This window comes from Nuphar pumila, chromosome 13, assembly GCF_984573655.1.
Source record: "Nuphar pumila chromosome 13, dmNupPumi1.hap1.1, whole genome shotgun sequence".
NCBI classification, from domain to species: Eukaryota; Viridiplantae; Streptophyta; class Magnoliopsida; order Nymphaeales; family Nymphaeaceae; genus Nuphar; species Nuphar pumila.
Window position 1 is genome coordinate 23,641,844 of NC_143261.1, and position 24,998 is coordinate 23,666,841.

Consider the following 24,998-nt stretch of genomic DNA (forward strand, 5'->3'; position numbering starts at 1 on the left):
AATTACAGAAACATTAGGTGGCTTTTGTAAATTTCTCCATATTTAAAGTGGTCGTAGAAGAGGCGATTCTTCCATTTTCTAGTGCACGAGAAGAAAGAAGGAAACATTTCCACAGCAATTGCGTGGAAATAGCGTAGGTGGAGGTGGTTGGAACATATGAATTGCCTAGAAAATGATGGTCGTATTTAATTGTTTATGACTTAATATGTCTAAATTTCTCAAGCTGAAAAAATTACATATTTTTATCGAAAAAACATGATCCAAGCATTGTTCTCTAGTAAATTGACCATGACGAATGCACCTAAGGGATTAGATTTGCAAAAAAATACTCTGAAAACCTTCGTCGTTTGCTTGTGATAGTCTGGTAGGCACCTACTCCCCACTCTTAAAACTGTATGCAATATAAACACTACAATGTTAAAATCATGATAATATGTAATTTTTTATTGACTCATGCATGTCTGTTTAAGATATGTCCTGATAGCTGTTTCCTGTCTGAGAATTTCAAGATTTTTCTTTCGAAAAACTCTTTTATCATTTTCCCTAAAAATCAGTGTCACAGATATTGTTCTTGGAAAAATCTCTGATATTTTGAAACCTTTTGGTTTTTTTTTTTAAGAAAGTCTCGAGAAAATATCAGCATATATCAGCATATAAAAGATGGTAGACATATATAAAAGATATAAATAAAATATAAAAAATATAGAAGATCACAAATATGTTTTTATCGCTTTAATATCAAGATAAAAATATGGTATTTTCATGACATTGCATTCGTGCAGTGTCATATAGGCCTTTGAAGTATCACTATAAAATTTCAGTATTTTACAAATATTGGCCATATTTGTGCTGGAGTAGAGAGTAGCTGCTTACTCCCGTCCCTGCCTACCACTCATGCCGGGCTTTTAAAGGGTTTTTTATTTATGTTTTTTCTCAAATTTAACCATATAGATGTGTTGACCCAAGGGGTTTCACATAATGGGGATGAGGCCTAGGCCGAAATCCAATGGGCATCATCCCATGCATAAGCGGAAGCTTGGTGACTCCCTAGGGTTGAGGGGTAAGCTCTAGGAGATTTATAGGATAGCTGTAGATGTGTTCTTATATACTTGATTTTATATGAATAGACTATTGGATCATCCAATTCTGGCATGTAGGTAGGTTTTTATAAGGTTTGAAAATTGACAGTTTAAACTTTTCATAAATATTTAAGCTTAAAAATATTCATATTTTTCATTGCAAAAACATGATTGAAGTGTCATTTTCTAGCAAATCGACGAACACATCTGCCATCAGATTTATGAAAAACACCATGAAACCCCCCCATCGCTTATGCTAAGCACCTACTCCTCACTCATTTGTGTCGTAGCTCTATATGTGTGTTGATCATGTAAAATTAGCAAGAATACATTATTAGAGATTTACCAGGGGTTAACTTTATTAATTCCATTTTCTTCTCAAAATAAAAAAGCTCGGGACAAAAAAAACATATGCATTGCTCGTGTGTGTTCAAAAAACAAGTCCTAAAGTAATGTGCTGCCACTTGGAATGATGGGAAGTTGATGTTTGGGTTCTTTTTCGGTACTTAACACTTAGGGATGCAAATCAGGCAGAAGCTTCAACTTGAGTCCGAACTGGATCCAAACAGTAAACAGTATATATCCGAATCGAGGTAGGATTTGCAACATATGGTCAGGTCTATTTGGATATAGGATGAAATCGCATAAATAGGAATCGGCTCGATGGGACCAAAATCGGGATTAGATAGACCCATCTGGAAACCTAAATTTTGTCCATTTTTGGTGGACCCAGCACTGCAGGATTGCAAGGCATAACCAGACCCGAAATTATACTGTGAGATTTGAGATGGATCCAGATATGAAACTAGACACAGAGAGTCAGCGTTAAAAAAATGGATCCAGTCTCGGGTCAAGCTTGACCCAACCCGTTTGTTTCAGATGAGGGGTTATACGAAAATTGAAGTCAAGAGGGAAGGGAAAGCGAAATTATCTGAAGATTTTTCACCGGGATGAACGAGGAGCAAAAGCAAGTAGGTATTCCCAAATTATAAAGACATTTGGAGGCTATGTGGGAAATTTATCGTTATCTCCCGATAAAAGCCGACGCGCGGAACGTGGAGCATCCGAGTTCGCGCGCCCTCCGTCGTCTGCTGCGTACGGACGAGAAATCTCCGGCCGTCTCCATCGTCGAACTCCGTCCGTCCGTCCGTCGAGTTCATCCCTTAGGGTTCCGGCGACTCCAAGGTAAATTCTCTACTTTCTCGGTCCATCTCGGCCGTTTGTTCTTGGCTCCCTCCCGTGTTCTTGATCTCCCGCCAAGTGCTCCATCGAATTCCTCGAACCCAAATTTCCGGATTTTTTTGTGATTTCAATCGAGTATTTGTGATTGTTTTCGTGATTATGATTCTCCCGGACGCTCGCTATCGATTTTGGGTATTTTTTTGGGTTTGTAGGAATGGAGATTGATGAGGCGATTAGAGAGAGCAAGGATCGGCGGTTGCAGACCAAGTACAAGAATGCAATCTACGTGATTCAGCGCGCGTTCTCCTTGTACTCGTAAGCGATTACGATGAAGTTTTCCTTTTCCGGCATATTTGAACATAATTTCGAACCTTCTTGTTCACATTAAACTTGGTGGCGTCTTCTTCTTTTCTTTCATTGGGAAATTCTACATGGTATCGAAAAGTTGTGTCGGTTATGAGTTAGTCTGTCAATGCTTTATTCTTTATTTGTTTATTTGTTGATGTTTGGGAAAGACGAGGCAGAATATACACTTATTAGTGTCCCACTCGTTACTCACGTTCTTGTTCTCTTTTCCCCTTCTTTTCTGCTTTTTTTGGTCCTTTATTGGCGTTTCCAAATCTTAACATCAATATGAAAGATAACTATCACTTTAAAGAGTTCTTGCTGCCATATATCATGTGGATGGCTCAGCGAAAGTTTCACCATATTTGATGCCTCATGAAAAGGTTAACAACGATGGAACAAGAGAGATGGAAAAGATTCCGTACTCAACTTTTCAAGAATGGATGGTTCGTGGTCATGAGTTTATTCGGTGGATTGATTTGGCACTCTGAAAGGGCATTTTGTCATAGGTAGTACACTTTTAAATGCTTTTGGTCTGTGGTCTGCACTACAAGGTTCTTATGATCATTTTTCTTAGGTGAACACTTTGCACCTTGGACAATCATAATCAACTGACTATAATGTGTAGGGCTAGGAAACAAGCTGAGCCACTCGTGTAAACTAGTAAAATAAGCTTGACAAGCTGAATATGAACAATAGGCGCTCGGCTCAGCTCAATTCGTATAAACTCGTTTGGTAGTAAGAAACATATTTTAGATATATTTTACATGTATTTTGTTATAATCCTATTTCTTCTAGTACTAAAACAATGTATTTTTTCTGTAAACAAGCCAGCTTGAACTTGGCTCAGTTAACTTGGGCTGACTATGAGCTTGAACTTGGCTTGGTTCGCAACAAGAATGAGCCAAGCTTGAACACTTCAAGCTCGTCTCCTTCAGCTCATTTACCAGCCCTAATGATGTGTCAGCCGTTTAATGAATACGATAAAGTTTGCTATGCCATTCACAGATTGGGTGATGAATATAAAAGATTTGCCATTATCTCTTCAAGGCCAAAATATCCAAAATTTGTTGATTTGTGATCTCTATCGCTACATCATCATTCATGAAGCTTTATTTCCAAACAGGATCTAATGGTTCAATTAGCAACTCACATGATGTATCATTTGCGAATAATAGCGTTCATTCATTTTTTAGGCTGAGGTCATGGTAGAGGTGATCATCGTGGTAGATGGCATTGTTCTTTTAATAATGTTGGTTGTGAGATCTTGCCTACTCTTAATTTATGAAGTTTAGTGTTGGACATTGTAATACTAATGCTGGTCAGTTTGGTTCTGGATATGGAAATATCACAGCAAAAAATGCATGGACCTGCATTTCAGTTCATGTAGCTCAGATACATACTGGGCTTTCATTCTGAACAAGGCCTATGTATACCATAGAAGAAACTTGGAGTGGGAGGATACTTCCATGTAGGGTTGTCAATGTGTTAAGTTTTACCTAAGTGCTCACTGGACTTCCATCCATGCAAGCAGGTCCAATAATCTAATTGGTTATATTTGAAAAATTTAAACACTTGTTGGTTCTCAGCTTGGGTGTCGACATATCAGAAGAAGGTTGCTTATACTTGTATTTCTTACTCTCTTCAATGCATATTAAATTTTTAATGTATGCAACCATACTTATCTTATTAATGACTATAATGTCTTTATAAACAGGTTTGATGAGGTTGCCTTTAGCTTTAATGGGGGGAAGGACTCAACGGTAATTTGCTTTTGAGGCTTAAGAATCTTACCATTATGTGTTTAATTGTATTACCAATCAATCAATTTTTTTTGTAGGTTTTGTTACATCTCTTAAGAGCTGGCTATATGTTACATGTAGAACAGAATAATTTGTCTAAAGAAATTGTCAAAAGCTGCAAGTCAAAGTGTTCAATACGGACCATATATTTTGAAAGCCCCTGTGCATTCCCAGAAATTAACACATTTACTTATGAAACTGCTTCTACGTGAGTATAAATCTTTTTGTTCTTGCTCGTATCCAATTCAGAAAATGTATTGCGTGTTTCTTATTGAACTTAAATACAATTTGTTTTGCTACAATATTATCTTATGATTAGGTACTTTATTTAATTTTCTGGAGCAGTTGTGACTTGCAATTGGAAATTATTCGCCTTGATTTCAAGTCTGGTTTGGTAGCTCTTCTCAAAGAAAGGCCTATCAAGGCTATCTTCCTAGGCACGCGTATTGGTGATCCTAATGCGGTAAAGTAGCAAACTTGGTGACGCTTCAGTGCCAGAAGACAGCTTTCATTTTCTTTTTTGAGTATTTTCTGGCTTCCATATGTTATGAGTGATTAAGATGGTGAAATACACAGTTCTATGTTCAGCAGACATGGAACTTGACCTCATCTGCATATTACACATGTAGGTTGGCCAGGAACAATTCTCACCAAGCTCATCTGGATGGCCACCTTTCATGCGAGTCAACCCTATTTTGGATTGGTCATACAGGTTATTCTTGCTCATGCCAGAAACTAATATGGATACTCCATTGGATGACATGAATATACTATTGGATGGTTTCTTTACTAAGGGACTTAATAACTCTCTTGTTCTGCAGGGATGTTTGGGCCTTCCTTTTAACATGCAAAGTTCGATACTGCAGTCTTTATGATCAAGGGTAACATGTTTGCTGCTTCTGTTTGAGTTTTACCATGAACTGCAAATCTGATCTCATCTCGTACTTGTATGAAACTGCACAAATCTTGTTCAATTCAATTACATTAATCTTTTGTGGGCAAGGGGATATTGATGTGAAATGATTTGAATAAGCATGCTTTTTTTTTTTTATGATCCAAATATTGGAGTTGCATGTATTGTTTCTTTTTCCTTCTTTGGCACACTTATAATGGATGATGATTTGTGTTTTAAAAGTGATTGGAATCCTTAAGAAAGTATGTGATTGTTAGTTCCTGAACTACGTCATTTTTAACTTTTCTATTGTTGACCATTTCTGGTTAGAATTGCTTTCGGATTATTTGCTGGACCTTCATTATTGCTAAAGGTAACCTTTTGTCTCATGATAACTTGTGTGCAGGTACACATCCATAGGGAGCATTTATGACACTGTTCCTAATTCTTTATTGTGTGTTAGCGACTCTTCTAGCAGCAAAGATAGTTTCAGGCCGGCATATTTACTTGCAGATGGAAGACTTGAAAGAGCTGGGAGAGTTAAAAAATTGCCCCATCTGTCCCATGAAAGTGTAAATATCATGAGCAATGGTCTGAACATTGTGGATAGCAGTTCCAAGAGCTTGCTGACAGCATCACTCATTGCAGTTGCTGATGAGATTCTGTATGGTCCTTGGCATCTGCATGATATTCATTTAGTTGATCCTTCATTTTTGAGCTTTAGTTTTTGTGGCACCTGAAATTACCTCAGATGCACATCCTTAACTGCAACCATTTTACAAATATAATGGTGGCCAAATTGGTTATCCAAGTAAATCTCTTGATCATCTGCACCTTTAGATAACTTCAAGAAACATTATTGGATTTATCGTTTATTTAATTAGGTAGCTTAGGATTTGATTCTAGCGTCCTTTGCTTAATATACCCTGTACTTCTGTTACAAAAAGTGATGTCATTGATGTATTACTTTTTGAGATCAAGTATCTTTTTGACACTCTTCTCAACCATGATCTGCCTTCATGAAAAATGTAGAAATTTTCCCATGAAATGCTTACATAAGTGCTCCTAAAGTTGTGGTTGCTTTGTTATTTAGACATTAACACCTAATCAGGCACTGGCTGTTTAGATGGATAGGGTTACTGATTTATTCTTTGTGTGCATTTTTTTTCTTCAGGGTAATACATGACTATTGAGATTTTCAAATTATGAAATGTGAAACTAAATGAGTATGAACTATGAACTATGAAAAAACCATGTTTATCTCTTTGTATTTTTCGGATGATAAAAGGAGATGAATTTCCTTAACTTGGAAAATAGGAAAGGTATAATTCCTTTTAACAATAATAAGTTACACATTTCATGGGGATTGTCATTTTCAAAGATAAGGGGAGGCATGCCAATGAAAACTCTTACAGAGAATTTCTGGGTTGGCATCTATGGTGGTGGTGAGATCCATGGTGAAGTTTTGGTGAAAAAGGCTGAGGGTCGACTCATGGAAAGAACTAAATAAATGTTTATGCTCTTTTGGGCACGGTTGTAACTGTGGTGAGACCAGTCATTTTGTTGAAAAAACTAGTGCTTTTTCATTTTGATCATGTTTTAGTTCCTTTGGCCTATATTGTCATTAAGTTCCATTGGCATCAATCCTTAATAGGCTTTGTACTGTCATTTTCCATCAAGTGTGCCTGGATTGACTCATAATTTAATTCCAGCAAGATTTGTCTGTAACCAAGAGGGCCGGCAAATCTCCTAGTTCTTCATCGGCAGTGCATGAATTATGTGGGATCCATTTTATGTCATGTTGGTGGAAAATAAGTGGATGCATATCTATATGTGCTTCTTTTCCATTTGAGACGGCATAGTTGAGCTCCATTGGTTGCAAGTTTGATGAAATCTGTTTTGGATGGAACTGCAGTTCTGCACAATCCAAACAGTGCCTGACCTGCTAAGTTGAGATAAAAGAACTGCTGAGCTGTGGGAAATCCTGTAATGAAATAGCGGAAAATGTAAAAACAATGCCACCAAGGGCTTTACAAGATTACTATCACAAAAGTGCATAGGCACAAACCAATGCCATTAAGGGCTTACAACATCACAATCACAATGTACAAAAGCACAAGCCCACTATAGGACAAAACAATAGCCAACAAGGGGCAACAACACAAGCACTAAGTGCATACAAAACATTAAGGAACTAAATAGAAAAACACAAAATATAAAAAATATTTTTATTGAGCATAAATGCTTAAGAGAAGCATTAACAATTGAGGGGGAACAATGCCCCTTTATATACATATTACAAGGGAGAGAGACCAAATGGGAGCTCCCAACAACTCTATGGTCAAAAGACCATAGAGCCCTTGCTTAAAAGGGCAAATTACAAAAAAGCAAAAATAAATAAAGAAGGAAAAAACTATTCCTAATGAACAGTCGCTATTACATGAGTAAAATGAAGAATATACCCCTAGAGGATATTTACCTATTATCTATGTCACATGGGTGCGGGTGCGACACGGGTGCGGCGCAATTCCAAAAAATTTGGACACGGGGACTCGGCTATATATATATATTAAAAAATATATATTATAAATATATATATTTTAAATATTATAATTATATATATAACAATAAATTAACACATAAAGATTGTAAATTTTAAAGCAAAAAAAAAGCAATTCTTAACAACACAAACTTACCAAAATATAACACATAAAGAAGCTTGTGAGTGTGATAAACAACAAAACTTATCATAAATCTGCCTCATCGTCTGAATTAGAAGGAAGAACAGGATCGATGTAGTCCATGTTGAGAGTATGTAAATTATGTTCTCCCTCCAAGTCAAAATCTTCTGGATTTACATCCCAATTCTTGGATGGTCCACAACTGCATCAAAAAATCACTATATTAGTATCTAACTTAAAACTTTGAATACAAATATGAAATATTTAAATACAAACTTTGAATACAAAGAAAAAAAAGTACCTATACTCTTCTTTGGTGCGGCGAGAAATTAATCGTAGATTTGAGTGAACATATACCAAATCCTTTGCTCTTTTACTAGTGAGTTTGTTTCTTTTAATGTTGTGAATTTGAGCATATGTACTCCAATTTCTTTCACAACAAGATGATGTAGCAGGTTGGGATAACAACTTCATTGCAAGACGTTGCAGATTTGGTGTCTCTGATCCATATGTTGCCCACCAATTAAGGGGATCTTCCTCGTCCCTTGCCACAAGTGCTGCTAAAGAATCAAATCTTCCAGTAGAAAACTTGCCAAACTCACTATTTACAACCTTAAACATGTGAGGATCATTAAAAACTCTTCCCAAATATATCATTCTATTTCTTGATATCTCAGGATCTTCATTTGGAGAAACACGACCAACACCTGCTGTCAACCATTTTTTTGCATAGTATTTTGGATTGAGAGAGTGTGCCATGCAATGCAAAGGTGTATTGCTTTTATCCCATCTTCTCACTAAAACTGAATGTACATGATTGTAAAATTCTGAATCATCAAGTGCAATATCTTTCTTCTCATGTTTAAAAATGATACTTTGAACTTTTTCAATCATATTGTCCCACATTTCATAAATTCTATGAAGCATGGGTACATCTCTGTCAACTTCTCTCAGCATTTCCCAAATAGGCTTTGTAAATTCAACAAAATATGTAATTTTATCCCACCAAAAATCATCATAGATGCATTTTTTGATAGCTTGAGCCTTGACATCATCTTCAGTACGATACAAATCCCAATCTTGATCAGCCACCATCATCATCAATGCATTCTTGAGTTGCTTAATTCTTTTTATCATAACAATTAGAGAAGCAAAACGAGTTTCAGCAACTTTCAGTGACTTGAGTTCAAAATGCCTATTAAATATAGAAAGGGCATGATGATGGTTTACAACAAAATTTCTAATATTTCGAACATCATGCTCTATTTCCTCAATCCATAAGCACATTTCATGTGCATGTGCATCATCTTTTGATGGATTGCATATACTCTTAAGTGCCAAATTTAAACTGTGTGCTGCACAAGGAGTCCAAAAAATATGTGAATATGTATCTTCACTTGCCAAATTCATTCCTGCACGACTGCAAACTGGAGCATTGTCAGTAATGATTTGCACCACACTTTCTTCACCTACTTCTTTTATCACTTCAACAAATAATCTCTTTAAATATTCAGCATCTTTATACTCTCCAGATGCATCAACAGTCTTCAAAAAGATTGACCCATTTAGTGAGTAAGCAATGAAGTTTATCAGTGGTCGCCTTTGTATATCAGTCCACCCATCAGAAACAATCGACACTCCATGTCGTTTCCATGCAAATTTTTGGGTCTCTAGCAAGTCTTCAATTCTATTTTTTTCCTCTGCAAGAATGACTGTTCTTAGTTTTTCTGAACTAGGAGGCACATAACCACTCAAATTGCAATTAGCCAAAGATGTAATCATATCTTTCCAGTATGGACTTCTAGCTACATTAAAAGGAATTGAGCTTGAGTAAAAGAATCGACCAATCTTTTTATCAATTTCTGCTCTTGCCATGTTTTTGAATGACGCTTGTATTGTTTTATTGCTTTCCATCTTTCTTTTCTTTAAAAGCTCTTCTTGTGTATCACTAGCAGTAGGAAAAGACAAATTAATCGAATCGCTTTTCATCTCTGCAATTTTCTTCTTTTCAGCTTCCTCTTGTTCTTTTTTTAATTGCTTTAACATGTCTTTGTCAACCCCAGAACATGCCCTAATTCCTTGACCACGAATATGCAAAAGATGTGCTTTCACACGCGTATAAGAACCTGTGAAAACAGTCTTACATAGATTATAATGAAACTGCACATTCCCACCACCACCACTACTAGCTTTTATCCCTTTTGTCACAAGCCTCCAAAGTGGTTGAGAAACATCTAATTCAGGGTTAGAACTTGAACCAAATGTATTGACACTACCGCTAGAACTCGCCATTATATCTGAAAAGTGAAAACTGAAAAGAAAATAATTAAATAAGTAAATAAAATAAAGTTAATAAAACAGGGAATATTGGAGGGGCCGAGCCCCTCTTCTGCGAGCAGAGGGTGCAGGGAGGGGGGCCGAGCCCCTCCTCTGCGAGCAGAGGGTGCAGGGAGGGGCCGAGCCCCTCCCCTGCGAGCAGAGGGTGCAGGGAGGGGGGCCGAGCCCCTCTTCTGCGTGCAAAGGGTGCAGGGAGGGGGGTCGAGCCCCTCCTCTGCGAGCAGAGGGTGCAGGGAGGGGTTGAGCCCCTCCCCTGCGAGCAGAGGGTGCAGGGAGGGGGGGCAAGCCCCTCCCCTGCGAGCAGAGGGTGCAGGGAGGGGGGCCGAGCCCCTCTTCTGCGAGCAGAGGGTGCAGGGAGGGGGGCCGAGCCCCTCCCCTGCGAGCAGAGGGTGCAGGGAGGGGCCGAGCCCCTCCCCTGCGAGCAGAGGGTGCAGGGAGGGGCCGAGCCCCTCCCCTGCGAGCCGAGGGTGCAGGGAGGGGGGCCGAGCCCCTCCCCTGCGTGCAAAGGGTGCAGGGAGGGGGGCCGAGCCCCTCTTCTGCATGCAAAGGGTGCAGGGAGGGGGGCCGAGCCCCTCCTCTGCGAGCAAAGGGTGCAGGGAGGGAGGCTACGAGCAGGGTCGACATACCTGACGGAGGGGGAGACGGTGGCTGCCTGTCACCGGAGTTCGGATTGCCGGCGTGGTTGCAGGAGAAAGTTGCAGGGGCTGAGGGGGAGAGGCAAAATCAAGAGGGTAAGCCCCTCTCCCTGTCGATAAACCCCTTTTAGGGTTCGGCTGCCAAAAAAAATTGGATCTGGGTCGGGTTTGGACCCGACCCGACCCGGATCCAAAACAAAATTTAAAACTCGAACTGGACAATTTTGGACTCGATCAAAGTTGACCGAGTCCAAAATGTGGTCGGACTCGGCCCGGACTCGTTGACCGAGTCCGACTCAGAGTTGACCGAGTCCGGGCTGAGTCCAAAGCCGCACCCGAGTCCGCACCCGAGTCCGTGCGTGTCGACGCGGGTGCGGCAACCCTTTAGCCGAGTCCGTGTGACATAGCCTATTATATATATATATGTACAATATGAAACAATAACAAATTCTTCTCCATACAAATTATCATACGAGATTTTCGAAAACACATTTTCTAGTTGCCCACAAGTTGGTTGGACCATATTATTTTTTGATTTTTTTTTGCATGTTTTGTGAATCAGAATCTACAGTTGATCTCTATAGTTTATTTAGTAGGAACATTTATCAGATTTGGAATTTCTTATGTTAAGGCAGCTTTTGAAGGAATCTAAGTCAGTGGTCCATATTTCATCAACAGTTTACAATGAAAAAGATCTAGTTTTTTCATTGAAATAATTCAATCCAAAGCGTGTTGTCTAGTAAATAAATGATGATAAACACATCTACAACCTCAGATTAATCAAAAACCACCTGCACCTATGACTTTTAGACGTGGCGCATTCCGAGTCCATACTCAAACAGGGAGGACAGACCAATTACTCTCTCTCTCTCTCTAGAGTAATTGGTCTGTCCTCCCTGTTTGAGTATGGATTCGGAATGTGCCACATCTAAAAGTCATAGGTGCAGGTGGTTTTTGATTAATCTGAGGTTGTAGATGTGTTTATCATAATTTATTTACTAGACAACACGCTTTGGATTGAATTATTTCAATGAAAAAACTAGATCTTTTTCATTGTAAACTGTTGATGAAATATGGACCACTGACTTAGATTCCTTCAAAAGCTGCCTTAACATAAGAAATTTCAAATCTGATAAATGTTCCTACTAAATAAACTATAGAGATCACCTGTAGGTTCTGATTCACAAAACATGCAACAAAAAATCAAAAAATAATATGGTCCAACCAACTTGTGGGCAACTAGAAAATGTGCTTTCGAAAATCTCGTACAATATGAAACAATAACAAATCCTTCTCCATACAAATTATCATACGAGATTTTCGAAAGCACATTTTCTAGTTGCCCACAAGTTGGTTGGACCATATTATTTTTTGATTTTTTGTTGCATGTTTTGTGAATCAGAACCTACAGGTGATCTCTATAGTTTATTTAGTAGGAACATTTATCAGATTTGGAATTTCTTATGTTAAGGCAGCTTTTGAAGGAATCTAAGTCAGTGGTCCATATTTCATCAACAGTTTACAATGAAAAAGATCTAGTTTTTTCATTGAAATAATTCAATCCAAAGCGTGTTGTGTAGTAAATAAATGATGATAAACACATCTACAACCTCAGATTAATAAAAAACCACCTGCACCTATGACTTTTAGATGTGGCACATTCCGAGTCCATACTCAAACAGGGAGGACTGACCAATTACTCTCTCTCTCTCTCTCTCTCTCTATATATATATATATATATATTAGTAATGATAGTGTGCTCCAGGTGCACCCCCCTCACCCGATCAAAACCATAACTTTTCGCAATTTTTTTAGTTTTTTTTATTGATAAAGCCCTACAGATATGTTCTATATATGTTGCTTAGAAGAGAACACGTTTTGGATCATGTGACTTTGGTTTGTGCATGTAGCTTTTTTAGTATCTTCAAAGATCAACTTCCACAATGTATATGAAATGTAATTAATAAAATTACATGTTTTTATGTCCAAAGGACATGATCCAAGGTATGATTCATATCAAACAAACTATGCTGAATACATCTATGAGTTCTGATTGGGAAGATGCAGCCTACAGCCATGATTTCTAGCTAGGTGGTTTTAAGTGCACCTGGATCACCCTGTATAGAGAGTTTCTTTACACATTTATTAGTGCAAAATGACAATGTCTTTGCAGCCTTGCTGGGAAAATGGTTCCACAAGATTCTGGGCAGAGTATTCAAAATCTCTCTCCATCTTTTTCCCCCCTAATTTGCTTAATGCCATGATGCAGTGGTGCACATGGTAGTACACAGCAACGTGACTTTTAGACCTTGTATGCAGTCACTGTAGCACTTTTCTTTTGTCTCTAATTTGGTAATTTTTAAAGTTCGCATGCTGTTTGTGGATAATTCTGTCCAAGGATTTAGTTACTACCCACTGTCATTTTTCAATATGGTGGTTCTCTTATTTGTTACAGGTATGGAGCTGTGGAAGATAAACTTACGACAACTTTGTGCAGAAAACTTTATTCTATAGGCTGGGCAGTCACACATGTTGCAGTTGTTTCAAATGACGTAAGATGTTTTTGGTTCTGACTTACAGCCAGACTAATTGACTTGCTTGTTGAAATAATTCTTTTAAAGCTTCTCCCCGTCTAGGTGTGAGGTGCCTTAGCCTCAACGGAACTTGGAGGTTGTCTCCTCAAGGCTTTCAAAAAGCTTAAAGGCAAGCAGTTATACCTTATCGATACTGGGGGCATACTCCTCATCCTGTGGGAGATACACCTCATTTCTTCTCTTACTAATCGAGGCTTATGCCCCAAGGCCAAGCTTCGTTGCAAATCATAAGCCTCTTGATCATGGCATTTCATCAATTTCCTTTTCTTTCATCTCTTTTCCCATCTGTGTATTTATCCACTATTGCAATGAATAATATAACAGTTCGCTCCTCTGATCTAACATATTAGAAGCATGTGGGACAAGACACAGCAATGCACTTCCCTTCATGTTTTTATCCAACAATATGTGAAGGTTTGGCCAACATTACATTGCTTGGATAGGCTTGTGAGTGGATTGTGTCATGCTGTGTTGAAACAGGGTTCATGATGCATCATTATTTTCTTTTTTTCATAACTATTTTTTATTCTTGATTGATCTTGCAAGATGATATCTTGAGTGAAATGCAGTGCTTCTTATGAGTTCAATCTGTGCTCTTTGTCCTCAAGACAGCCTCAACAACATGGACAACAAGATAGCAAAACATTTGTGCTCCTTTTGATAATAAAGCATAATTAAACTTTCTAACAGAACTGTGCTGTCTTACAATCTTGGAAGAAGTTATTGAAGCATGCACTTGAAGTTCATTGAAGATCGTATATGGCTCTATTTGCAAAATATGGTCTTTGGATTTCCCTCCTATATTCATAAATGGCTCCAGTAGTCCAGTGGTAGATTGGTTAAAAGCATCCAACTAGTGAATGACTTTTCTGTGCAATAAATACAAAAGAAGATTGCTTTATTTGCAAACCATGGTATTTTGACTGCCCTTGTAATATTATATAAGCTCCATTTGTGAATTTGTAAAACATAATAAGTGCTTGAAAATTGATATAATGAATAAACTTTCCATGTGAAGGATACGGAAAAAGGTTTCTCTATTAGCTGATCATAGCCTTTGGATTGCATCCCTGATATCCATATATTTGTGAATTTGGAAAAAGTGTTTGACGAATGCTTGAAAACTGATACGGCAAAAGAAAAGAGTTTTTTTTTGGATAGAGCTATAGTTTCTTAGATGTCAGGAGAGTTCAGGCTCCACATTTGTTTCTAACTAAAGTTTTATATTGTACAATGGGATCTCATCCAAATTGTATGTGTAGGTTAAACTAATGCAATCCGTCCATGTGATGTAAAATCCTTGCAAAAGTATGCATGCATTGGGTGTTTATCAATCATTCATCTTCGTATTGTGTATCTTGACTATTAAACAAGCGTATGAGTTTGACTGGTTTTATGACTATGTGCTATTAATTTTTTCCCTGACTTATTACATTCTATTGTTATATTAGTATTCATTTCTTGGCTTCTTCCTCAGCTTCCTGAAATTGTACAAATAGAATGACTGCTGAAATGTTTTATTTGTTTCCTGGCCTTCTGTGTTGCAGATTGATGCTGTTGCCGAAGAAGTTGAATGTCGGGAATCCACTAGTGACATGGTAGGGATTCATAGTCTATTTTGAAACATTTCTGGTTTCCTATTTGTTATTCAGATGATCTGGGAACAACTATGCAAATTTATTTCACCTTAGGGCTTATATCAATGTTGCTTTTTGCAGGTCTTTGTATATGGTGCAGTGGGGCCTCTGCATTCTGATGTTTCTTTAGCTGGTGTTGCAAAAGCTTTTGGAGTTCGTCTGGTGTGTATGTGTAACTGTTGCATATTTTCCTACCCTGTACTGAGTTTTGCAGTCTTGTGGAGTTTCTTTGGCGCTACCTTTTGACTAAGCTAAAATAGTTATAATATTCTGCAATTTTTATCCACTTTTTTCAGTTAATCATATTTCATCTTGTTTTAATGTCATACAACCAAATTGTCTATGTAGTTACTCTGATGTAACATTTTCGTAAAAGATCCTTGAAATCTTGGGAGACAATCTTATTTTGATAGTTGTTTCTGTTATGGTCCCGTTGTTGGATGTCCTGTTATTACCATATTTATGGCATCATTCAGTTTGCCTCATTTATAACATTATTCCATACATTCAGTTGTTTCAAATTTCAGGCTCCTGATGAAGAGTTTGAAGAATATCTTAGGCATCTTATTGGTGACAAATCCTCTGGAGAAAGAAATGAGGTAAAAATTGATTAACTACAACTCGATGTTTTTCTGAATAACAGATATGGTATCTTGGTTACTGTAATTCAGCAAATATTATTAGTTGGTCTAAGCATTAAATTTTTTTGTTTTTCATATAGTAGTTTAAATTGATCCTTCTTGCTCCTTGTTCCCTAGAAAGATGTGTTATCTCTCCCTCTCTCTCATGCTATATGTATACATGTGTGTGTGTGTGTGTGAAGTATGTATACAGAGAAAACGTATGGTGGTTCTGAACCATGATACCATATAGAAATTTGTAGCTAAGAGCATTTATTCCAATTAGTGTAACAGGTTGCCTACTTTAAGCATGAACTAAAACTGAAACTGAATCAGAATTGTTTCCATGTCTCACGTATTTCAATGTGCATACATCTTCTGAACAAAGAACATTCATATACAAAGGAGAGGGAATTAAAACAACACAAATTCATTTGATCAACCAACTGGGACATGAAAATAAGATTTCATATGATATCTGGAACTGGGGATGTGTTAAGTGGAGACAAGGATATCAATGTACTAAAGATACATGCACTTCATATTTCTCAATGACTAAAACCACGATAAGCAAAATGTTGTTTTGGGACTGTCTTTGTTGTTCCTTGGTAATTCATATTCTTTGATCTGAACCATTCACATGTCCTTGAAAACCGAGTTTCTGTATGAAGGAGAATTTGTTGCATCCAAATAAAGAAATTAACAGCAGTCAACTTCTTGGGAACTTGTTTAGAGTCTAGACAAACGATGAGCTGATAGGTAAAGAAGAAGGGAATTTTAGGTTATACTTTTGCATTAAATTTAATTTTTTCTTAAGGCACATACCAATAACCCAAGTCTGCTAAATGATTTGAGTCCATTTTTTTGTATTGTTTGAGTTTCCAAGTTTGGTGAGGCCCTATGTTGTATCAAAATAATCAGAGCTTTATTTTCCTGTTAAATTCATAGTCAGAGATATTGGCTATATTTTCAAAATATCGCCTATATCTATCTTTTTAATGATTAAATGATATTAAAGGTAAAATATCGCAAGATTTTCAAATTCATATTTATTGCGATATTTCAATATTATCACAGTAATATTGTGGTATTTTCAGTCACTTTTACTTTTATATTTTGTTTCTACATTTTAAATATGTTTTCTCTTCTTTATTTTATATTTCAAATTTTTTATAACTTTATTTACATTTCTACAATAACTTTATTATCTAAACATACTCTTTTCTTACTTATTTTTGCTATTTTTTGTATTTTCTATATTTTTTTGTGGCGAGATTTATCAATGAAACCTTTATTATCATGAGATTTGGCTTGTCGATATGTTTTTATAACTTTTATTTACATTTCTACAATAACTTTATTATCTAAACATATTCTTTTCTTTCTTATTTTTGCTACTTTTTGTATTTTCTATATTTTTTAGTGTCAAGATTTTTCCGAGATTTATCAATGAAACCTTTATTATCACGAGATTTGGCTTGTCAATATATAGCTGACACAAATATTTGTCACTATTGTTAAATTCTTGAAAGTTAAGTTTGCTAAAACTTAACATTTTTTTTCTTCCTTTTTCTTTTTTCCAACTGACAACAATAAGACCATTTATTTTAGATTGTGTGTGAACAATTGACAAGTCTAGGCTGGTTGGTCTTGGACCATCATCAGCCTTACCTTGGCCCTTGATACCATGTAGAGATGAGAAGAATCAGTAGGGAATCTATTACAATTTCATTTATTGTCTTGGGAAAGTATACTATTGCAATGTGGATACTTAAAATATACTGTTGTGTAACTGCAAAAATTTTTGGAATACCCTTAGGCTATGTCACACGGACACTTCATTTAGCGTATCCCGTATCAATACGACACGACACTTGGAAACTTCATAAATACAAGATGACACTTCGTGGACACAATCAAACTAGTTTCATACACAGTCAACATTGTGTCATTAACTTTGTCTATTTCCTTTTATGATCTTATTTACTTATTTTGTATTCACCTAAGTTCTTTTTCTTTTAAAATTTGTTATCAATTACATCTCATTCTAGTTTCATTGTTCGATGTTCCTAGCTATAGTGATTTAAGATTTTTTTAATGCACATACATACATCTATGTGTGTGTATATCCTGAATTTTTAAAATTATTGTATCATATGAAGCGTATCCGCATCGTGTCCTGTTCCTGCATCCGTATCCATGTGACATGGCCTTTAGGGCAATGGAGAACCTATAATGATGTAAAATACAACCGTAAGTTGGTAACTATGTTTAAATGTTATTTCTTTTTTCTTTTCCATAAAATGGGAAAATCCCTAAAGGTGCTCAGAAAGACATGAGGCTTGTTGAAAAATTAGAACAGAGAGAGTTAGGACTCTTGGAGCAGTCTTCATTTCTTGACACAAAGAAATGGGAAAACATATTTAGGTTTCTGTACCAAGATGACATGGGGTTCATCATTTGAAATGGTTTACCTATGTCTCAATTTTCTTTCTCATATTCCTAATAGTACCACTAATGTGACTTTTTTTTTTCAAATTGATTCATTGTTCATTGAAAATGAAATGTGAAGCATTTCTTCAGTTAATCTGGGTGCCTGATGTTTTCTCCTAAAAAGGAGAAAAAAAGGAGTGGTCTGTTCAGGTGCCCTAGGCATCTAGTTATTTTTATGTAGCTATAGAACCTTTCTAGTTGAAAGATATTGGTCTAATTTAACTTATGCTGCTAATTTGTGAAGTGACTGGTTGCATAATTTTAGTTATTTGCTTCCTGGTGAAACCTTTGTCTTCTGCATTCCTTGATCTTTATGTTGACACAATTTCTTTGATTTTACATAAACTTGTTCTTTAAACAGATGGCCCTATTGCCAGAGGGAATTACGGAATTACTGCACCATGACTTGCTGGCAGTTCCTCTGGTATGTTTATTCTTCCTGTGTATAAGGTTTGTTCTTGATTATAATATCCTGCATAAATGCTATGAGGGTCAATGACCCTAGTCTCGGATGTGATTAAGGATTCACAATTGTACTACTCTCATTCACTTTGGTTTCCTCTCTTTTATTGTCAAGGAAGAAATTGGGAAAGTGAATAACTAAAACACATATTTTGAACATGTACTATTATTATCTGCCTGCATTTGGTACTATCACTTTACATCTGTTGTAATTGAAGCTCAATTAAGGCATGATTGTTTAAATTTGAAATATCAGCTTCATACACACTTCATACTTCACACCTTCTGGTCTTCTACTACTTGCTCCACTTTTCACCTCTTAGGAGGAACTAAGGACCATGTAGCATAGTGTTAAAAAAATATGCAATGATTTATTAGTTTTTTGGTATCATTTTGTAGTTCCTGCTTCAGCACCCGACCTGTTCACTTGACTGTTTAGTTGTAGCTTGCATATTGGCTTTATGATCATTGTACTAAAATGCTTGAAATCTCCGATAACCAACACCAATCTCGCATAAGGGAGAAAAGAAAAAAGAAGTCTTTTGTAGCCATTGTACCCTCTGTCCCTGCAACCACCCACCAATGGGTGGTGATCAAGTCCTCTCAAGAGAGAAATGTGATTTTCTCTTGATCCTTAGGTGCTACCTACATTTGACTGCACCAAACCCATCAGTGCTTGGTAATTGCTCATATAACAAAAAAGCACAGCTACTGAATGACAACAGTCTGCTGTAGTGCTTCTGATTCTTCTTTGTTTGCCGTCTCTGTTATTTTCTTTTCTTTCATTTTTCTTAAAATAATTTGTTATATTGGTAGGAAGAAATTAATTCATTGTATTACTCATTTGGCATGTACGGAATACATGCGGCTTATACAGACTCCAACCAGTGATAGAGGTTGTGCATATTGAGTTTTCATGCTTCCTTTTTACTTTAGTAGACATAAGACTAAGAGTTGTTTTGGTACTCTGGATTATAACATGGTGTGCTGATCTCGTCAAAAAAATGTTGTAGCCTGGAGACACAGCTGTTTACTGATCATTATTTGCATGCAGATCAAATGCCAAAATGTGATAATTCTTTCTGCCACCAATAGAGATGAGCTGCACAAAGAATGGAGCTGTTTGCTTGAATTGTCCAAGACTAATGAGATCCTGGTATCAAGGGAACCATTTGTAGCAAATCGATTGCAGACAGCACTTTCTGATGTATATATCTAAGCTTATTCTAGGCATCTTCTTAAGCTGATACTGCTAGTTGTTAGCCCATTTGCTTATGATATTCTGTTATGTTTATCTCCTTGTATTTATGGATCTTTCCTTACATTGTAATTTGTAAGAAATGGTGGTGGTGGCTGCTTCCTGATTGAGGATGCTTTGAACACCTTATTAAAAGTTTTTGTTCTCAAATTTTTCTTGAAAAGTTTTTGTTCTCAAATTTTTCTTGAAAAGTTTTTGTTCAATTTTCTAGCTGTTAGGATTGAATTGTTTCTTCCAGTTCTTTATCTGAATATGATCTCGAAAATAACTCTTTAGTTTTGGATCATTCAGCTTCCAACAGTTTGTAGCTAGTAGACATAATCCTTATTTCCATGTCCAGAACTTATTCACTGGTGTGTCTTCCACCTCTACAGAAATTCACTTAGTTTTAATAATTAACTTTCTAGCAGTTTATTGCTTGTACCAACTAGTCCACATCTCTATGTCCAAAACGTATTCGCTGAAGGTGTGTCTTCCACCTCTACAGAAACTTTTAGTAATAATGGCTGTAAGCAGCTATTACCAAAAAGTTTGGTGTACTATTTTCATCCATATAGGTATCATCATGACCCAGGTTACAAAATAAATGTGTTTGGGCTCTATTCCAATACTGGCATGTTGCTGCAGCATGCCGATGACAATAACATTTGCTTATGGCACAAAGAACATAAAATAGTGCATGCAAGGAATTACATGCAAGCGCTCAATCTTGTCTGACTGGTGAATCCTGTGCTACTTGATTGCCACATTCAGTTACCTGTTTGAATGCAGGTATAGCTATTGAAGTATCCCCTCTAGTGCATGTTGCACTTTTGCCGATATGAATGGTGGTTGGGTTTATTAGTTGGACAGTAGGCAAAAGAATCAGCTAAAGTGGAAAGCAGGTGGTATGATGGCAGTTCTTAAATGGGGAGAATGTACGATGTATCCTTTTCTGGTGAGAACCTATGTAATACGATGATAGGATGAGAAGATCGGTCTTTCGGGGTTTCTTATTGAAAATCACTCGTTAAGAATATGGCACATTCACAGAGATGTTAACAACAGGAAAAAAAAGAAAATATTTAAGCGGTATACTTTAGAGTTAAGGCTTTGATTGTGTACTGCAACACTCTCTTACTAAAATCTTTTATATCTTTTCCATTATTTCCCAGTATGTGCCTTGATTTTGTAGATGCGGCAGAGTTGTGAATTTTAGTTATTCACTTGGTGGCCTGTATATTGCTTGTGTTTAGAACGTTCTAGGGTCGTGGAGTAATACAATTGCCCTGTTAACTTATCAATTGAAATATGTACCTGTTATCACCTGGTATTTTATATCATGTAGTGGTTTAGATGGTGTGTCCATCCTGAAATTGAGGCACTTGGCTTCCCTCCTAAGAAAATAAAAAAAGCCTAATTTGGAGGTCTTCGTGCTTCAAGGCATGTCTTTCAATGGGGGATGGCTCATGAGAATGTTATTTTTGATGGGCCTTTTAATTATTTTCAGTGTTGGATCAATGATGAGTTTCACAGTGGATGAATTTGAGAGCATCTCTTCTGGCAACCCAGTAGGCTTTTTGCATCCATTCTTTTGAGTGAGTTGTATTGGTGTGATTTTGAATTATATCCAGTTCTGGCTTTGTTCAACAGCATAATGTAAAAACTATCTTCACAGTATTTCTTTTTATCGTTTTATCTTTGGTGATCATGTTTTATCTTTTGTGTTATATGATTACTTGAGTTAGTGCCATTTGTTTTGCCAAATTAGTACTCAACAATATTCACGTGTGCCCATTTATATCTTAGCTGCTTATTTTCTGTTTTTGTCATCTTGCAGGTAGAGATTGCACAGCCTTTGACAAAAGTCTGCAGTGAATTTCCAGATGTTTACATTGGTAATTATCATTCTAGAATTTCACTGAAGGAAATTTGTAAAGGTTGAAAGTTGAAACAAATTTTTACTATGCAAGACTTCATTATTATTATTACTTTTTCATTCCCCAGGGTGCTATCGCGAGAGCAGACTTGGACAATGCATAATCAGTTTCAACGGGAAGGTACTTTAAGTTGGATTTTCAAAGATTAGTTGCTTCCCGAACCATAAACAGCTTCCACCAAATTTCTAAAGTGATTTCTAAAGGATACTAATGAAACCTCTAAAAGAAGAGTTACTCGTGTCTAATCATTCCGCATACATAAACAATAAAGATAAAACTGAACTAGTCTCAAAATTTCATATAGTAAAAAGAGAAAGTAATAAAATTCTCTCATAACGATACAACATTCATGCTCATAGACATAGTACAGGGATAACATTAGGAATGGATCCATGTTAAAAAATTAGGAGTAAATTGCTTTGTAGATCAAGAAAGTGAAAATAGAAACTCTGACAACTTTCATTTGTTCAGATTAGGAGCATCTAATGATAACACAGAAATTAAGCAAATGGCTGGCAAGCATTTGAAATTCTTAACAAAAGATATGGAATAATAAGGACAATGGCCTGAAACATGAAAGTATGTCCAAGGTTAGAGTCATGTAAGATATGCAAGTGGAGCAAACAGAAGATGCCAAAATTCAACGCAGAGTTCTTGAAGAGTGCATAGAATGACAAATCTCAACGAGCATAATAGTTGGATTTTCTAAAAGTTTGAAAATTTCAGATTACACAAGCGCGCGCACGCACAGACACATTGGCTATCAACACCAAATGCTTTTAGGATCAAACCCAACAATAAAGATAAAATATGTTGAACGTGCACAACAGCTGCAGGAGGGATACCTCTCAAGTTATGGATGTCACAAATTTCAGAATTGCTCTCAAGAAAAGAATTACCTCCCGAGTTAATGCAAATAAATGAGGGGCAGTTGTCACTATTTTTTTGGATTTTATTTTTGAAAAAGATTTGAGAGTGCCAACTTTAACTACTAGTACAAGTAATCCAGCTTGTTGAATTTGAGTGCAAGGAGAAAGGTGGGGTCAGAGTTTTTCATGTTGATGGGGGTGGACATTGGGAAAGGCTACCTCAATGAGCTCAGGTACTTGAGAGAGAGAGGTCCAGGCAGGCTGTGCTTGGCCATTGTTTGGTTTGGACAGGGTACTTTCTCGTCCCCTGGTTGAATGATAACAGACCTGGTTCCAAGAAAACCTAGTTCAGCATACTGTGTAAAGAGTGGATTATAGTAGTTGTCAAACTAATTTGATTGCAAATATATATGAAGGTAGAAAATATTAGTATGCAAGCAATGGATCATATACAACATATAACTTTATGAACACATAAAAATGGGAAATGTCGCATTTTCCTCAAAATGAAGGCAAGCTAAAGCAATGCATGAAAGAGAAATAGTATTCCCACCCACACTCATATAACATCAACTTATTTGTCGATATATTTCATTGAAAACCATGTTATTTTCGATTCTCATTGCAGCATTATTCTTTTAAAAGCTGTCACAGGGATGCTATTTAGGGCCCCATATCTAGGGGGCATGACCTGACACGTGGACTGCCACATGACATGCTATGACACACATGAACATTATTCTGTATCATTGCAGGATCAGGCAAGACTAGATTCAGCTGTAGAGAAACTGCGACTTCTTTTTCATCCGACGGCCTTCTCTGAGACAACCTGTGGCTGAGCCTCTGCTATAGCTGTGAGGGTTGCTGCAAGTCCAAGGTCCTCACAACACTGATCCATGGCTGAGTGGCCATCATAATTTTGCGCTCCATCAGTTTTACTTTACCCCCATCAAATTCTGCTTATATACACATGAATGCACGAAGCCACATTTGGATCTAGGAGGCGACAGATACTAATACGATTTTGGTCATAAGAAGCTTGTTCGGTTCAAGCCTAAGCATTTGCGACTCGAAAGATGGTGGTTAATTCTTACTATTGCTTACCCTTCTATGATGGAGAACAGCTGCGAGGAAAAAGCCAAGGTTCTCAAAACGTTGGCTGAAGAACCACATGATGCATGTATAGCCGCTAATTCCATTCATGCCGAGTCTGAAAAGTTCAGTTCCTTATAAAATTTGATGGCTATTGTACCTTACCTTTTATTTAGCTGAGAATTTAATTAGTTAAGATTTGCAATTTTCAGTTAACTTCTGCGTCTCAAACGAAAACCTATGCGTGGTGGTTAAAACAATGCTGTTACTGATTTCTTTTTTTGTTTGTCAAATATTCTTGTATGGTTTCTTTTATATCAGTTCGGATGGGCTTCTCTCTTTTTCTGCAGTGTTTGATTTCCATTGTAAACTTTCCTTCCATATGAAATCTCGATGTAGGACAAGGAGTTGAAGCAGAAATCCTGTTAGATTTTCAAGATTTTTTCAATACCACATTGAAGAAAAACAGCTGTCCACTTCTGAGTTGCCCTAACAAAATTCATAACATCTTGAATAAGGTGTTGGTGTTCTCTCTCTCTCTCTCTCTCTCAAGCTGTTTGAAATCTTTGGATGGCATCATTGGGCATTTTTTCCAACTATATTTGAACAAGCTATGATGGAACCATTTGACGTAACACAAGGTAAGCAAACATTGCTTGATTCTATTTTTCATTGCATGAAGCAATCTAGAGAAGGGGAAAAGTGAGGCTTCGCATGATGAGAATGCTAACAGTACCCTACAGAAAGCCAACATCCCCAATTCAGGTGACCAGAATCTTATCATGGAACATAGGGGCCTTTGCCGTTCTTAGGCAAGGAAATAACATTATTCACAGAAATAGAGTTGATGCGACTTTTTTTCCTTGGAACGAAGGTTAGTGCTAGCAGTGCTTCATGTATAATGAGATCTTTTGCTAATTTTAATTTCCTTGGTAATTTTGTAGACCATAAAAAATTGACGGATTATTTGTTTGTGGCGCTCAAATCAAGTAAATGTTGAACTCATACACATGCCAGGTCAAGCTGTCAATGTCAAAGTCACCAAGGACTTTAAGATTATCTTTTTTTTTTGAAAGGCAAGCTGGGTTAGGCAGACCCCTA

General features: G+C 36.9%; 1 protein-coding gene across 3 annotated transcripts; it reads left to right on the top strand.

Moving 5' to 3' along the window:
• The first annotated feature begins 2,151 nt into the window (after positions 1-2,151).
• On the top strand, positions 2,152-24,209 carry LOC149818097 (bifunctional cytosolic FAD synthase/FAD diphosphatase-like). 3 transcript variants are annotated; one of them, XM_089985026.1, is made up of 17 exons: positions 2,152-2,264; positions 2,474-2,576; positions 4,324-4,369; positions 4,447-4,616; positions 4,754-4,871; positions 5,038-5,120; positions 5,230-5,289; positions 5,707-5,964; positions 13,409-13,505; positions 15,095-15,145; positions 15,266-15,346; positions 15,712-15,783; positions 18,659-18,721; positions 19,814-19,966; positions 21,837-21,894; positions 22,004-22,056; positions 23,561-24,209. In XM_089985026.1, the coding sequence occupies exons 2-17, from the start codon at positions 2,476-2,478 to the stop codon at positions 23,642-23,644; spliced, it is 1,548 nt and encodes a 515-aa protein (XP_089841152.1). In that variant the 5' UTR covers positions 2,152-2,264; positions 2,474-2,475; the 3' UTR covers positions 23,645-24,209. The 3 variants fall into 3 exon arrangements, with proteins under 3 accessions (XP_089841152.1, XP_089841154.1, XP_089841153.1); XM_089985027.1 differs by having other exon boundaries at positions 2,164-2,264; positions 4,495-4,616; XM_089985028.1 differs by lacking the exons at positions 21,837-21,894; positions 22,004-22,056; positions 23,561-24,209 and adding an exon at positions 20,789-21,567.
• The last annotated feature ends 789 nt before the right edge of the window (positions 24,210-24,998 follow it).

What these genes read in the sequence shown, in the direction of transcription:
- LOC149818097 (XM_089985026.1), top strand. Translation starts at nt 2,476, where the DNA reads ATGGAGATTGATGAGGCGATTAGAGAGAGCAAGGATCGGCGGTTGCAG. An exon ending in TTGCAGTTGTTTCAAATGAC is followed by an intron (nt 13,506 to 15,094) that starts GTAAGATGTTTT and finishes TCTGTGTTGCAG; the next exon opens with ATTGATGCTGTTGCCGAAGA. An exon ending in ATTTCCAGATGTTTACATTG is followed by an intron (nt 21,895 to 22,003) that starts GTAATTATCATT and finishes TTCATTCCCCAG; the next exon opens with GGTGCTATCGCGAGAGCAGA.